At 41.9% G+C, this 16,591-nt stretch overlaps 2 protein-coding genes across 6 annotated transcripts in view; one reads left to right on the plus strand and one right to left on the minus strand.

Annotated features, from left to right (window-relative positions):
* The window catches only part of USP13 (ubiquitin specific peptidase 13), a 50,489-nt gene extending 42,625 nt beyond the window's left edge, over positions 1 to 7,864 (plus strand). For both annotated transcript variants that reach the window (XM_053952183.1, XM_053952184.1), the window contains 4 exons: positions 915 to 1,081; positions 1,577 to 1,739; positions 3,267 to 3,351; positions 3,851 to 7,864. In XM_053952183.1, coding sequence (XP_053808158.1) covers positions 915 to 1,081; positions 1,577 to 1,739; positions 3,267 to 3,351; positions 3,851 to 3,944 — 509 coding nt within the window. In that variant the 3' untranslated portion in view covers positions 3,945 to 7,864. The remainder of the gene's footprint in view (positions 1 to 914; positions 1,082 to 1,576; positions 1,740 to 3,266; positions 3,352 to 3,850) is intronic.
* Positions 7,865 to 10,039: 2,175 nt separating this feature from the next.
* The window catches only part of PEX5L (peroxisomal biogenesis factor 5 like), a 105,163-nt gene continuing 98,611 nt past the window's right edge, over positions 10,040 to 16,591 (minus strand). For all 4 annotated transcript variants that reach the window (XM_053951938.1, XM_053951936.1, XM_053951935.1 and 1 more), the window contains one exon: positions 10,040 to 16,469. In XM_053951938.1, coding sequence (XP_053807913.1) covers positions 16,265 to 16,469 — 205 coding nt within the window. In that variant the 3' untranslated portion in view covers positions 10,040 to 16,264. The remainder of the gene's footprint in view (positions 16,470 to 16,591) is intronic.

A 16,591-nucleotide genomic window follows, 5' to 3' on the forward strand; every position in this document is an offset into this window, starting at 1 on the left:
AGAAATTTTATAATGTGTGACAGAGAAACAACGAGCCCCCTTCCCCACCTGGGAAACCTGGAGGTGTGAGTGAATTTTCCTAAGCTGCTCCTGGGATGTGCAGACCTTGACCATTATGTGGTATCCTCTGCCTAGAAGAAGACAACAAACTAAGCTACACCAGAAGTCCTGTCCTCACCACTGGTGTGGGCCAGCTCTGTTTCCACCCTTTGGCTAGGTCCGTGCTGCTAAGGGGGAAGCTGACTTGTGACCAAGTGTAAGTACAAAGAATCCTGTGGTCTGGATGCTTTCCTTCCATATCAGCCTTCTCTAGCTCAGGCTGGAGCATTCATGCCATACTTGGGCTGTCTAGTGATGGACAGGGCTGCTAGATGTTCTCCACTTCCTGTGTTTCATCTGTGCAAAGTCTGGACTCATGACTGAGCACTGAGTGCATCTGAGTACTCCCTTGCCAGGAAACTCCAGATTTGGTTGAGTTCACGCTTCACCATGAGCTTTTGTGTTGCTTGTGTAAATGGGGAATGAGTTTCACTTGGGTTTAGCAGACATTTTCAGATATGGAATCAGTTCATTTTACATCTATGCACTGGGTTGTCTATTATCCTGATGCCATCATTGCTTCCATATCAATCTTTGCTGCTTTCCTGCAGTTGTTTCACTTCTGCAATGTGCTGAGTTATTCCAGTCTGCTCAGTATGAGCACGTGCACCTAGATATTTTGTAAAGTGCACATTCATTTTGTTGTTTTTAAGGCTTTCCACACATCTAAGTCTGAATTTAGATGCCAGTGAAATGAACTTATATTGATTTCAGGACTGCTTTTGAGGTCCCGTGTGTTGTTTGTTCGTGTTTGTTGTTGACTTTCCAGTTAAGTGAGGCAAAAGAAGGAACTGATGAATGTTTGTTTGTTCCAGACTTCGCTGAGCCATTGGTCATACCTGCATTTGGAGAAGTAGCTTCCAGTGGGGCAGCTGCTTTAGGAGCTGTAGGGTTAGATAACCAGCCTCCTGAAGAGATGGTTGCAATTATCATTTCCATGGGATTCCAAAGGAATCTGGCGATTCAGGCGCTGAAGGCAACAGTGAGTTCCTGGGTTATTGGTAGCACTGGGGCTCTGTTTCATGTTCTGTGCTTTGTGCATGTGAGTGCTCAGATGCCTTGAAATGTGTGCAGAAATCCAGTTAGTGGATGGTGAGCCTGGAACTATCCTGGCAAAGTGTGGGATGCCTGACTTCTCTGGAGTGGGGAAGGTGCTTTGTGTGTTTCACTAGAATGGTAAAGTGTTGAAGGCAGTGAGGAAAACATACCTGCTTTTACTACCTGTTGAAAAATAAGCTGGATGCCTGGAGACTGTGTATCTGCAAGATAAGAACCTGGGGCAGTGGGTCTTAGTTGTGGGATTATTTCTTTTCCATATATCAAGATTTTGCAGAGTGCTTGCTGAATGCTATTTTCCAGGGAGGTAGAGGTATCTTAAAATTTTTAAGTGCTGTAAACATGATCCTTACTCTGTTCAAAGGCAGTGTGGTGTTAGAGAGTGTGTTAAAGGCTGCTCTTTTGATTGTTTGACTGGCAGAACAATAACTTGGAGCGTGCACTGGAGTGGATCTTCAGCCACCCTGACCCTGATGAAGAAAGTGACCCTGCTTTGGACACGATGGATATGGAGAACAATGCTAATGCCAATATCCTTGCAGAGACAGGGTCAGAGGGACCCAGGATCAAAGATGGCCCTGGAAGTAAGTTCTGCTCCAGCTTGGACCTGGCTGTCATTCCATTGTGTCACACCCACCCTGTTCATAGAGTCCCTTCTGTTTTGAAAGTAGTTCTTGTGGGCTCTTTTGGACACAATCCAGACAATTTACTTGCAGTCTTGTTTCTGGGGCTGAATACAGCTCTGTGGGCCACTGAGTCCTGTGGGCTGTGTTGCTACCAGAGCACACAAGTCTCTCCTGGCCTAGGTCTACTTTTTGTTCTGTTGCTATAAGATAAAAAGACAAAGAAAAGCTAGAATGTTTAAATCTTCAGAGGTTGAGCAGCCTAAAGACAGCACTGCTGCTACAGACCACCTGAGTTTCTGTCCTCCTGTGCTCTGCTGGGCAATTTGATAATCCCTTAAACCAAGTTCCTTGTTCACAATAGCACAGGTATAGTTGGTGTCCTGCAAGTTTTGTTTTCTTTTGGTTGAGATTCTCTGTCATACTGCTGCTGAACAAACCACAAGATGGGGCTAATGCACAGCAGGCAAAGTTGAGAAGAGCCTCCTGGAGGTGTCACAATGCAAGAGTGCAAAAGCTCAGAGGTGGTGCTAAGGATGTCACAGAAAGTTTTTTGAAGGGTCTTTAGTGATGAATTCTATTAACTGTAGTATGTTCTAAACGTCTACTTCTGATCTTGAATGTAAAGGTCTAGGGGAAAAAAAAATACCAGACAATTTGAGTCTTGTGTCTGTGGTTGCTACTGTTATATTAACATTATAAATATAAACCTTAAGTCTTTTGGAGAGATGGGAAACACTGATTATGGCTAAGTTTAAAAAAAAACCCAAACTTGGAATAATTATTTTTTGTGATACTTAGCCTTTATAGATGGAGACCCTTTACCGAAAACAAACATGATTCTGTGAAATAGCTCCAGAAAGCCCTCTCCAGCAAAATCCAGGCCCATGTCCTTATGCCATACCCTGAAAGAAGGTACCCTTTTAGTTTTAGTGGTAATTCAGGTGAATGGCATGAATGGGTAGGGATCAAGAACCAGTGCTGAGCTCTCCAGACACTTTAAGCATAGAAATTGTCCTTGTGTTAAAGGAAGAGCTTTCTTTCCTGTCATCTCATCTATGGGCTGCTGAAATACAAACTTCTGTATTTTTTGATTTCTAGGAGATAGACGTATTTATAGGAGACATATAGGAGACGTATAGACATAGCTAATTTGTGTGCAGAATGAACTCCCAGTTTGGCACTTTCCGTGCTGCTCTCTGTGAACTGGGAATGAATCTGCTGGTTTTTTTCCTAGTAGGGGCTGTGATCCCAGCCCTGCTGTATGTGCACAGGTCTCTGTGGTTTGATTTGGATTGGTTTGATGTTTGATAGTGAATCTGAGCCACTAGTTAAGTTTGGGAACATGCTGCAGTGTTAACAGAAACTGAGTTTGGGGATGCACAATCTGTGTTGGGAGTGCTTAGCTGGAAATAACATTTCCCCTGGAGTCATCTTGCAGTGGTAGCTGTGAAAGACTTAGGGTGCCATTTATATTTCTTAAAACAGGGTATGAGCTGTTCGGGTTCATCAGCCACATGGGAACATCCACAATGAGTGGCCACTACGTTTGTCACCTCAGAAAGGAAGGAAGGTGAGTGCAGCTGGGAGAGACAAATGTTTGATTTGAAGCATCTGTACAGAGCAGGGCAGACAACACAGCCTGTTACCATCTGTAGGTTTCCCACCAAAAAATGAAAATTGTCACAGACCCACTCAAGTGTGTGGTGAAGTGTACCATTGGCTCTCCTGTCCTTGCCATTCCAAATCTCTATTCAGTTTGGGGCATTGGTTCTGTATCTGGCTGAGTTTCTGAGCTCTTTCCAACTTCCTTTTGTTGCCATTATTTGACATTGGGAAACCCCTGATTTTCCCTCATTTGAGCTCTAACTACACATGCCTCTGCACATCCCTCCTCCTTTTCAATTCCTGACTCTGGCAGCTGGTTTGGCTGTTTCTCTGATCCTTTGTTCTCATTGCAGTGCCTAATTTTAGATTTTAAACTCTTTGAGGTTTGGGTCTGAGAAGTCCCTTGATAAACCTGTGGTGATTTTTATATTCATGGAATGTAATCAATCTTGTTTTCCTTTCAGATGGGTGATCTACAACGACCTTAGAGTCTGTGCCTCAGAACGACCTCCCAAAGACCTGGGCTACATTTATTTTTACCACAGGATACCAAGTTAGGCCTCAAATCTATCACCTGGCCTTAAGAAGCCATAAGCCTTTTTAACCTGCCCAAAAAAAGCATACAATAAAAATCTAAAACCAACAAAAGACCCCTTAACCCTTGGACTGCCAAAAAGCAAAGGAAACCATGGGATGTTTATAGTGTATTTAAAAACAATCATTTGATGCCGCCTTAAGTGTTAGACAGAAGATTTCTATTAGGTGCTGTATAGGACATTGTTTTAAATTTATACACCTTACAGGCCACGTGGATTTCTGGTGGAGTTTGCAGCTAGTGTGTGGAGAATATGGAAGCTTCAGTGTTGAGCAAAAGTGGTTCAGCCCAGCTCCTGCCTGTCCTGTCCATGCATCCTTTGAAGACCATAAACAAATATTTGTGTCTTTGGTGACTGGGAGCCTGTGTTTTCATCCAGAGTCCAGATCATGTAGAGAAATCATTTGCAGGGAGGGGGTTTGTGGCTGTTCTTCAAAGCAGAATGTCCTTTTTCAGAGATTATTTTCAGTGCAGTGAGAAAAGTCAGCTGAAGTTGTATCTGTTGGAATTCAGTGGTGCAGTATCTTCATTTGACTTTTCCAGGCTAAAGCCTAAGAGACTAATGGAGACAGGAGCACTCTCCTGTCGGTGCCCTCTACATTTTTTGCCAAAGAGAAATTTTATTTTTGCAGACATCGGTTTCTCCATCTTCACTTGAATGTTCATTTTGTAGGTTCTACCAACAGATTCAGGATTACAGATGGCTAAAAGCAGCAGACTTTCTGACTATGAACTTAAATGCACACCCTCAGGAAAGGCAAAGATGTTATTTAAACTTTGTTTTGTAATGGAGGAGGTAAAGAGGAGTTTAATGTCCCATTATATTTATGTCAGGGAAATTTGTATCTAGACCACTCATATTCCATCTGAAATCAACTCCCTGACAAAGTACTTGCAGTGCAATCCTGCTTTCTGCTAAAGATTACTTAAATATTGACTTTCATATCTCAGTGGGGGAAATTGCTTAGTAAGTTTTCTGATTTATTGATTTACTCCTCTCTTCCTCTGTTAAAATTCAAACTAAAACAACAACAACCAACAAGAAAAAAAACCACAATAAAAACCCCCTTGAACTGATATTTTTATTTTCTTTAAACTTGCAAATGCACCAATAATCTGATCTCTTCAACAGACACCTTCTAAAAGGGATTTGATATCTCTAGCAGGGATGATGGGGTGGGTAGGCAGGGGCTGGCCTATCCTGTCTTTTTTTTTTTTTTTTTAGTGTTATTTAAGTGTTTTTCACAGGTGAGAATACATATGTGGGATTTAAAGTTATATTTGAAAACACTCATTCTAGAGAAATTACAATGGTGAGTGCAAAACCTTTCATGATTCCAAAAAAAGAACAAACCCGAAGGTTCACAGTGTTGGACACTGCTTAGAGGCTGTTGTTGGATTTGCCTTGTACAATGTTACCAAGCCCTCAAAATAAATTGCAGCAGTCAAAAAAAATTTTTTTTTGCAGAGTGCAGGAGAGCCAGAGAGGTGTCATTGCATTTTCTCTGCAGTTAGTGCCTGCAAGTTTTAATAGCAAAATTCAGACAGCTACACACTACAGAGGAGTACCAAAATTAAATATCTGTTTATGAGACGGGAATTTTAGTTTTTGCATTGTCTGGGGAAAAATAATTCTCCCTCTGCTCATAAAGCCTCACACAGAGCCAAAAAATGCTGTTGGTATTTTAATCAGGTTTTGATCTTAAAAGATTGTGAGAGAAACTCCAGTGCAATAATTTTGTAGAGTGTAAAGGTGTCTAATTTCTGAGAGAGCTCCCTGCACTTAGAGCTCTTTTGGACACATTAGTGCAGTGTCCTGGCACATTAATGAGTGGCCCCTGTGAGATTCAGCTGCCTTGTGCTTATTGAGCCACCAGTTCTGGATGAAATAAAAGCTGCCAGTAATTTCTTTGCTTCTTCCAGATTTTGGATATTTGAGGACTTCACCAGAAAGTGACACGTTTGAAAATGGGATCAGCAAATTATGCAGTGATACATCTTCTATTTAAAGTGAAAGAGCAAAACTTCTGTATATCTGTGTGTTTCTTCATTCTGGCAGTAGAAAAAGAGAAAAGGCCTTTTCCCCACACTTCCTTTAATTTTTAGTTCTTTTTTTTTTAAATTCCCATGTATATTCAAAAGAAGTTCAACACAACAGCTTCCCTCTTGCCTCATGAACTTAAAGGGCTATTTAGAAACCACCAAGATCTGGTGATTGCTGCCTTTTTATTTAGAAATGTTGGGTAAATAAAGGCCAGTTGAGTAACTCCCATGTCCATTACCCAGCTGGAAGCATGGCTGGTCTTTGTAGGATCAAGGATGGAGCTGGAATCTTGCAAACTAATGTGGTGCATCCCAGAGCTGTGATGGCTGTGGAGCTGCCTGGTCTCAGGAGGCACACTTGGAGGGTGACAAACTGGAAATGATGGTTGGAAGGGGAGGGCCCTTGGCTGGCTGTGGTAAGTGAATTGGAGCAGCTCAGGTCCTGGATTTCTTTTCAGTTCATCACTTTTGTGTTTTGCCTCCCCACACCAAAGTTAGTCAGGAGTGCAGGGAGCAGTTTAGGGGAAAGGATTGCAGGTTTTCTAAAATTTAGCAGTTAAAAATATGTTCGAAGTTCTTCAGTCAGGTGCTTGAGGAATTACTTTATTCTCTCCAAAAACAGTGGCCTCCCTCCTTTTTTCAAGTGGCTGGTTAAGTTGTCTCCCTTTTGTGATGGGTTTTGTGTGAAGAACATCATGAACCTGGAGGAGCAGGATGTAAACTCCTCAGCCTAATGAGGGGGAGAGGAGTTTTGGTAGGTTTTGGGTTTTTTAAACTCCAGCATTGCAGAAGCCCCACTCAAACAGGCTGAACTGCAGAGATGACTGATCTGCCAGGCTGTGCCTGCTGCAATCTGAATGTGCTGAATGGTGCCAGGGCACAGCCTGGGCACACTCCCTGTGTCTGGGTGCTGGAGGAGCTGCTGGGGCTCCCTGAGCTGGGAGCTTCTTGACAAAAAAGAATGGAGGAAGAAAAATCACTGTGAGCTGTTTGAGACAATCTGACCTGAGAATCACGTCAAGCCAGGACCTGGCAGTAAATAATGCTCTTATTTCTCAGACTTATTTTTACTTTTTTGTATGATACATTTAGGTTAGGAGATAGGAAGGAAGAAAAACTCAATAAGTTTTCCTTGATTTCTTCTTCTCCTCTCACTCCTAGCAGCATGCTGGATCCGTAGACTCCTCATTCTGAGTCACAATCTCCTGTCTCCAAAACACATGTAGACACAAACTCCTATTTAAACTTCCTAGCTAAAATATAATTAGGACAAAAATTAATTTATTCAGACCTGTAGTTTTAAAATAAGTGTAGATGTTTCTGAACTCCCAATCACTTGTAACTCTACTGGGTTCAGTGCCATTACCTCTGACTGACTTTGGTGTAAGTGAAACCAACATCAGCCCAGTTCTTTGATTCACACAGCCTCCACCAGGTCACAGAACACATTCAGAATGTGGATGCATCCAGAGCTCATTAGATTTCTTTAGAAACCTCTCCAACTGATTCCTTTTGTTTTCCATCCTGGCATCAGCAATTTTTATCCTCTGCTGTTCTCATGCATTGGAAGTCTATGCAAAATATGTAACTGGATATTTTATTGTTTTCCTTGTCGCCCTTCCTACCCTAATGGCTGAGATTGGTGTCTGATTTCTACTCAGTCGTCAGTGGTTTTACTGTTGTATCCTGGAAGTGTCTGTCCTGGTTTACTTTGCACCATTCAGAGTTGTTTGCTTGAAGCACTGTTAACTTTCTGGAGAGTTTTTGTCTGAGATGAGAAAGGCTGTGAATGACGTTGTTGCAACCATTTTAAATTAAAAAGAAATATTCTCACATCTGGTGACTGTGTGGATTCTTGCTTCTTTATTCCTGTCTGAACTGAAGAGGAATAGACACAATGTGTTTTGATGCTGCCTCTCACTCTTTGTGTTCACATTTGGTGTTTTACTTAAAAAGACCCTGCATAGGGAACTGAGAGGTTTGTGAGAGTCTTGATTTCTTGTGACTCCTGGCATTTCTGTGGATTAAAAAAAAAAAAAAGTAAAATTCCCAAGCTCTGAGTGGATATACAACATGTCAAAAAATAGAAAACAGGTTTTGAGTTATATTGGTTTGTTTGCTGTTGATGTTCTTTGATCACAAGAGTTGGCAATGCTTGTGTGGAATCGTGCTGTCATTTCACTCCAAATTTCTGCTTTATCATGGTCTGGAATTCCTCATACTCAGAAATTTCTTCTGCTGCTCAGTAAAGGAGAAGTCTGTTTTTCTCATGTGTAAGGACTTTACATAGAAATGTGACTTTTGGGACTCTGGTAGATGCAATAGGCTGAAAAAGAGGACTGAAGGGGTGACAACTTTTTATAGGATCATGGGACCAGCAGCTGGAGGAGAGGTAAGAAGTGAATCTGCTGGGCTCAGTGACACTTCTTGACATAGAAGTAGAGGACATGTGCCATGTTGAGTGGTAAGAAATGTAGAGATGGTTCAGCTTCTGAAGCCTAAACTTAATGATCTGTTTTGGTTTCTCTTCTCTCACAGATGTCCTTTGTGACCATGGCAACTCAAGCCACGCTGTTCACACCCCTTGTGGCAACTGGAAGAGGTGGGAGAGTGGCTCCCTGTAGAAGCTAACCAGCTCTGTTCAGAATTTCCAGGAATTTCCTGTATAGGATTTGTGCCTGCTAGCTTTTGCAGACTGTTTGTGGGAGGCAGGATTGGATAAGTGACAAGTTCCCACCCTCTGCTCCCCCTCACTGATGTGGGAAGTTGCACTTTTGTGTCCCTCAGGTGTACCACAAGCCTAACCCAAATAAGGGCAGCACTGACATCCGTGGTGGAAGACAAATGCTATAAAATTACTGAAAACAATTACTGCGTGACTGACAGCTGTTTGGAGTGGGTGATTATGTTTTCAGATGTATTTACCAGTGATTTTTGAGCAGTTTTGTATGTGGCTTTGGTATGATGCTTTTCTCCCACTGTCTTTGGCTTTAGGACAGCAGTGCTGTGTTTCTGATCTGGAGCACATAACCAAAGGATTTTCCTGCTTTTTTTTTTGCTGCTTTGTCAGTGCATTTGAGCAAAAAGAACTAAACAGGCTTTAATCTCCCAGCAAAACACACCAGTGTCAAGAGCCCACAGTTAACTTTGTCCTAACCTAAGGGTTAGTGTGGTTTTTGTGTCTGTTCCCTTTTGTTCCTTGGTGGAAGGTTCTGGTCAAAGCCGTAGGTTTTAGCCAGTTGTTTTTTCTGACAGAGCTTTCCTTCTGCAGGCAAACCATGGCTGTGTGTTCTGTTTGTTTTTCTGGAGCAGCCCCCATGTCCATGGAGAGAGTCCTGCTTTTCCCATGGCCCTGTGCTGTCACTGTCACAGCCCCTCGTTGGCTGTCAGCTTTTCTGCCCACAGCAGCACACAGGAATTTGTCCCTCGTGTCTGTGCTTATGTTGGTGTCTCACAGCAAAGGCACAGAGCAGGAATGGCATCATCCTTGTCAGCACTTCCACCTCATCCCATGAAAGACAGAACTGGAAAATGCTGAGAGCCAACTCCTCCAGTGGTATGTGGGAAATTGCTTGAGTAGTGATTTCAGTCACTGCATGTTGGCTTTGCTTTTCATAAAGGTTGGTTTGTGATATTATTACTTCTGTTTTAATTATTGCACGGTCTTCAGGAAAAATTCTTGTCTACTTTTTTCCCATTTTCCTCATATGGGCTGTATGTGTAGAACCCTTTGGGCCAGGCCTCAGCTGGTATAAATTCCAGCTGTAAGTATAATTGATCAGCATGTCGAAATAAAAACAATTCTAAAAATAACTCTGCCAAACAATGAATTTAGGGAAAGTGAGAACAAAAGCATCTTCTGGACTTAATTTTTAAGCAGAGAAGCAAGTTCACTTGGTAAACAATAGGATAGAATACCTCATTGAAAAAATCCTTTCAGTTGGAGACTTAGATCCCTCCTTCCAGTTAAGTAATTGAAGTCAAGACTCTTTCAAGTTGAAAAGAGATTTTGAAATATTTGAAGCCACAGACAAAGTTTATTTTTAAAACATATTTAAAAATTGCACAGTTATAAATACAATTAATAAATACAATTTAATATGTGGAAAAGAACCCAAGGAAGGCATGCTTCCATTACAGTACAAAAATACTACATTAAGTGTGGTGCTCTGCAAATAGTCATCTATGACCTTAATAAATTTAACACATCCAGTATGCACATCATTCTTTTTTGAGGAAATAGATTATTTTAAACAGCAGTGCAGGGAAACACCAAATTAAAGCATCAGTAAACTATAGGTCTGTGTTTAATATTACACACAGCTGATAATGCACTAAGCATACAGAGGCAGAGTTACCTGTAGTAAGAGACTGACCTTGTACCCCGTATGTTCTTACATTCAGATTCTGAATCTGGGTCAGTGTGAGCCTTTGCAAGGGAATGTAAACATTCAGGTGTGGGGCTGAGCTCCCACCTGGGCAGTGCTGCCCAGCCCTGCCCTGCACTTCCCCAGGGGCACCAGGAGTTCAGGGAGCACTGCAAGGGTGTGCAGCCACAGGGCTCTTCAGATGGCCCAGGTGAAAGTATCTGCCAACCCTGGAATCACTTCTTTCCTCTATGTTGGCTTAAAAATAAAGCCAAAAGAACTGATGCAAGATTGTAAAGGTTTTCAAACAGTTTACAGCATATAGAAGAAGCCACACAGAATGCCTCTCAAAACTATATAGTTTTATTTTACTCTAGATATGTTATATTCTGATATATAAAATATATTTATAAATTTTTTTTATTTTTCTGAATTTACAATAGCTTACTGATATTAAAAAGGCTATTTAAATTAAAGGTTCAGCCAATGTTGATGGCATTCTGGAAATGCAGAAGGGGAAAAAAGATCAAAGCACATCAAGTCTTGACCATGCAAGCTTGCTCAGTGGGCTGTCACATATTGCAAGCATTTGTAAAGTTACAGCATATTTTAGGAAAATTTAGATTCCTTCTGTCTCTTTACCTTGCCTAATGCCTGTTACTTCGTGGGCTGAGGCTCTGAAACTTCCCATGGATTCTCTGACATGCCTGTTTTTCATTTTTCCTACGTTTGTTCAAAGTGTCAGTGATCTCTTCATGCATGGCACTCCTGTTCTCTGATTTATTTCACCAGTCCAAAAATCAGTAGAACCATAATGAAGGAATCTGATTCTAGCCTAGGTAAGGTTTGAATAGTAGATAAAACTGTATTGCATATCCACCATTTCTTTTTCACAACGTGCAGTGCATTTTGTCTTACCATTTTTGTGAATACTTGGTATAATATTAACATTTATTACATAGATTCACTGTACAGACTGCTAAGCTGACAACACTGGTGACCAGAAATCACATTTTTTTCAACTGTGCAGGTAGTTCATGCGAAAATAACTAATGTCTCATTTTGCAGATGCATGTTTGGGCAAAAGAGATCTACAACCAATTTATGCTCTGCTCCATTTCTCGCTGGCTCCAACAGACAATGATTTAGGCCTTGGGCTTTGGCTCTGCCAGTAAGGACAGCAGTTGTTATTTCTGCCATGGAGGCCCGTGCTCTGTGGATATTCCTAGGATACCTGGCTGTTCTGGGGTTGAGACTAGAGATGAAAATGTGAAAATCCAAACAACCCAGCTTCACTGTGAAATTTAGCTTTTTAATTCTTGAGAGGGTCCTGCTCTCAGGACTAAAAAGCAGGACTAAACATGTCTGCAAAAGCTGTTATACAGATGTCTGTTATTGATTAAACACCTGGAGCAAACATGAAACCCACAACACAAAGTGAATTCTAAGGATGGGATTTTAAATGGGCTCTGTGTTTGGTGTAGCTTGTTCCAGATAATATTAGCAACTCAGATTTGATTCTGGCAGGTGCAAGGGACTTGTAAAATGTTCCACAGATGATATGAATCAATAGTTTAAGAATACCCTAGGAGTGAGCCTTCTGCATGCATTCTCTAAACACGTGCTCAGGTAGCATTGCTGCATGCTTGGGGTTAATATTGCATAGTGGTTACTGGTTAATGCAGTTGCATGCAATATTGTCACATGAGGTTTTGTGGCATTCGAAGCTCTCCCTCGATATTTTTACAAGTGCTTTGATGTATCAGATCATAAGAAAACACCACTAGACACAGGCATGTTTATGTGTGTGCCTAAAAGTCAAATTGGTTCTTCAAGCTGACATAAACCAGTCTGTGGCCACAAGGCTCCTGTGGTCATTCCAGTTTAAAGAGGTCAGCCAGAAATGAGCCTTTTGCCTTCATGGCAAAGCCTCACTCCCTCAACAGTGCCTGTGATTCCAGTGCCTGTTCAGCACGTGCAGTGGTACCAGAGCCAGCCCTCTCCTGGAATGCCTGCACGTGAACTGGTCATGCAAAGTGCTGAGCACTCTTGTGCAGACTCCAGGCTTGCAGGGTTCAGCAGCTTGATGGATCAGGCTTCTAGGTCATAACTATTCCTAAAGCTTTGCAGAGGACAAGGACAGTCCCAAGCTGGGGTTAGGAAAACATGTGTTGTTTTTTTTTTTTTTTAATTGCATGAAATATAAAATAGAAAAACAAAATATTCAAAAACTTGGAATCAGTTGCCTGGCAGTGATAAATCACCTCTGGAAAAAGAGAGGAGTAACAAGAAAGGGAAATAGGAGTGGGACATGGTGATACACCATTGCAGCACTCTAATTGGGCCTCACCTCACGGATGCCCTACAGCATCCTGACATGTCTGAGTCTCTCCTTTGCTGAAATCAGTAGTTTCTGTGTGAAACTGCTTCCCTAGACCTGAACAACCTCGTGTTTGTGTTACCTTCCTGCCCAGGGGAGTGGTGACCTGGCCCCTGCAGTGTGAGGCAGTGATTGCCCCCTGCTCCCAGGTAGTGCCAGGAATGCTGTTTCCCATCTTCCTTCCTTGCACCCCTGGGCAAGTCAGGGATGGCAGGAGGCTTTGACTTGGTCGAGCTCCCAGGGAGTGCTGAGAACAGGACCCAGATTTGCTGTCTCTCACTCTCAGGCTCAATCTGCTACTGTTCAGCACCCGCCTTATTTATCCCACCTCATGCTTGGTTAGAAGCACAAGTAGATGAATTTTCTATTCAGGTTGTTAATATGCTGCAGCCTCCTCACATGTTTCCTCTTGCTGTTTCAGAAAGATACAAACTTGTCCTGAATATTTAAGGAACGCCAGGAGGAGGTCAGCTCAAAGCTGTATCTAATCCTGTCTGCTGCACTGGCAGTGCTTGGCAGAGGGGGCTAACGGAGGATGATAAAGCCCAGGATCCTAAGGAAGTGCCCAGAAGTCCCAAGAGTTGCTGGGCCTGACCTGTCAGAGTGAGGTGAGCTCAGTCTCCAGCCACTCCCCCACACTGAACAGTCCAGAACTGTGTGAGATGTGCCACTGTCCCCTGTCACCTGCCCTGCTTTAGCCTCTGTCAGTGGCACGTGGTTGACTGGCCATAGGCTAGCTACAACAGGAGAGAGCAGCTGGGATCATCTCCAAGGCTGTGCACCTCTCTGGACAGGCTTTGTAGCCCAGGTCCTGTACAGCAGAGCTGAGATGGGCCAGGGGCTGAGCCTGCCCTGGTGAGCTGTCTCAAGGTTACACACACAGCTCGTGCCAGTCCCATGGGTGTGGACATTTGTCAGCAGATAAATGTCATTTTGAGCAGTGCATCCCAGGATAAACAAATAGCTACCTACTTAGTCTGTTCTTTTTGGAGAGGCTTGCACTTGCATAAGGTTTTCCTAATGATTTCTGTGTTACTCATCCACAGGCTGGAGAAGATGTTTAGTGAACTGCCACGAGAATCAAATACCCCTTGTCATTCTGACTCTGAGAAATACTTTTTTGTTGTTGTTGTTAATTTCAAAGATATAAAAATAAAGTCCCTGAACAGCTAATTCCTCTGTGTAAGCACTGATTATCCTACACCACAGCACAAAGGGTATCCTAGAAGAACTTGTGTGATGGCAGGGCATCAAGCAAAACCTAAGCACATATGCCTTTGCTTTACAGCCTCTTCTCAAAGCTGCCTCCCTTCTCTCTTATCACTTCCCAGATTCAACTGCACTGCACCTTCTGCTCTGCCTTATCAATAAAGAGCTGTCATCACACATCGCTGTCAAAGCAAAGGAGCAAACTGTTGTCAGCAGATATGCATACAGCAGCCCACTTAGCCAAAGTGACATTCCCAGACAGTCCCATCCTCAGAGAAAGCTGCAGGAATCAGTTATGAAACACCTGATAGATAAACAGGAATATATGTGTAAACAAGGAATTAATACAGCACTCTTAAAATTTTTTGGTAGCTGTTTCATCATCTCTACTCAGTGGGAGAGAGTGAGGGGTAAGCCTTTTAGTTTTCTAATGACAATTATTTTTATTTAACAACCTATAGATGGTGATTAAATGCAGTGATTACACTGTCTTACATGGAATTTTCCTTTAAGTGGGGGCTCAAAATAACAGACAGCTGCAAGAAACTTTAGGTTTGTACTGGTGAAACTGTCCAACTCCCACAGAGCATCTTTCTCTGTGTTCTGTGCAGTTGGATTTCTTTTTTTATCTCTCTGAGCTGGATTTTTCTTCTAGTGTTGTTTATAGGAAATGTGCTATTTGTCCCACTTTAACACATTCCAGCAGCTACTCTGCAAATTGAATTCCTGACCACAGATCAACACATCTAATAACACTTTTTATCTTTTGCTATTCAGGAAAATTATTTAAAATATCAGCAACTGAAAATCACCTCCTAAAAATTTCTCTTCCTTCTTTGATTGACACATTCACCCTGAGCTAAATGTGCTTGATTGTAGCTGAATCAATCCATTCATCAGGGATTGGTACTGCCCCAACCCTGCTCCTCATTCATCCAGCCAGGGAAAATGAAGGTAGTGTGTTTATACACACATTTGTAAGCAGCTACATTTACTGGTGTTATCTGAGGGTTTTCTCTGTTATCATGGAGGTCATGGAGACTTTGGCTGCTGTTTGCCATAACAGCAGGATCAAGCCTTGGTCTCAATCCTACAAGCACTGTATAGACCAATTTCCTCAGGGAAAGTTTTCCCTTGAGCATTGTCTGCAGGCAGTAACTCCTACAAATAATTTTCTTCATTTGCAATGAAGATCTGTAGCTTGTTACATTCTGAAATGACATCATTTTCATACAACACGTATGTGCATGCACATGCATGTATATGTGTAGTACCTGGTGGATGCATATAATAATCTTTCTAGTTGTTAATGCAGTTTATACTGTATTTGCATTTTTAAACAAGAGAATATTAAAAACCCTCTCATTACATTTCAGGAAATCATATTTGGTCCTCTCTGCCAACAAGGCCATCTGTACATTCCATTGTTGGTGGCTAAAATAAAAGCATAGCACTATTTTACAAAAAGAAATATTAAAGTGCATAAGTACACAAAAAGGTGCAGACCCTGCCATGAGCTCCTTCAGACCGTCCCAGATCAAGGACAGCTGGTTTGAATGGTAACAATTCCAGTGCAAATTGCCTCTTCTGCTGGCAACACCTGGCTTCCCCAAATGTACCTGGCCTCATCCCATAGCCCTCCATGGACTATGTTCCTCTTGACATTGCACATGGCTTATGAGCCTGCAGAACTGGGCCCAAATTAATCCAGGTACCTTTGGAAGCAAAAAATTGATTGCCAGCTAAAAAATGCATTCAAAACAAAACACATCCCTTTCACATGCATCTATTTTCAGAGCTGTGTTAAAAATGGACCTTGGGAAGATTTTTCATCAAAGAAACCAAAGGATAGGGAATCCCCACTGTGGGGCAAAGGGGTGTCAGCATAGTGCAATGAGCTACTAAGCAGGTTCCTTGGATGCACTGCTTGCCATTCTAAGGTGCAATAACCATTATCTAGGTTTCTTCTTAAGATACTTCTCTTTTTACAGCTGTATGTATATAGAGAGATATAGCTTGCATGGGATGAAGATTCTTCAGAAATTGCTATTTCATGTAGTACAGGGCTTTGTCCAATTAGCCACAGCTCATTTCAACCCTTTGAGTTTGAATTTATTTACATTACTTTTGTGCTTTTGAACTTTCCCTTTATGAATAATGTCTGAAGGAATTCCCCTACTGATCTACAGTCATGATCTTTTGGAAAATGTGGACATTTGGGGATGAGTAATAAAAAAGTTCTCTGTTTCCTAATACAATTTAATCAATTTCTGAATCCTTTTTATTACGGCTCTAGATTAAAAGCTCTTAAGAGAATGTCTAGATCACCCACATTGGCAGCTTGAAATAGTTCTGGCTGGTCCATCATAGACAGAGCAATCCGAAGTGCTGCCCAAATATTGCCTGATAGAGCAGGGTGGGGAACGTGCTGTTGATTCCTGCTTTTCCTTTGCAAACTGAGAGCAGTGAGGAAGTTGCTGACAGCCTCTCTGTAGGGAAGAAGAAAAGAAAAAAGAAACAAGCAATATAATTTGCTTAACAACTACAGGCAAACTTTCTAAAGTTCCATGCCAGGCTTAAATACACTATTTTACAATGCAAAATAATAAAA

Source organism: Vidua chalybeata, chromosome 10, assembly GCF_026979565.1.
Source record: "Vidua chalybeata isolate OUT-0048 chromosome 10, bVidCha1 merged haplotype, whole genome shotgun sequence".
Classification (NCBI taxonomy): Eukaryota; Metazoa; Chordata; class Aves; order Passeriformes; family Viduidae; genus Vidua; species Vidua chalybeata.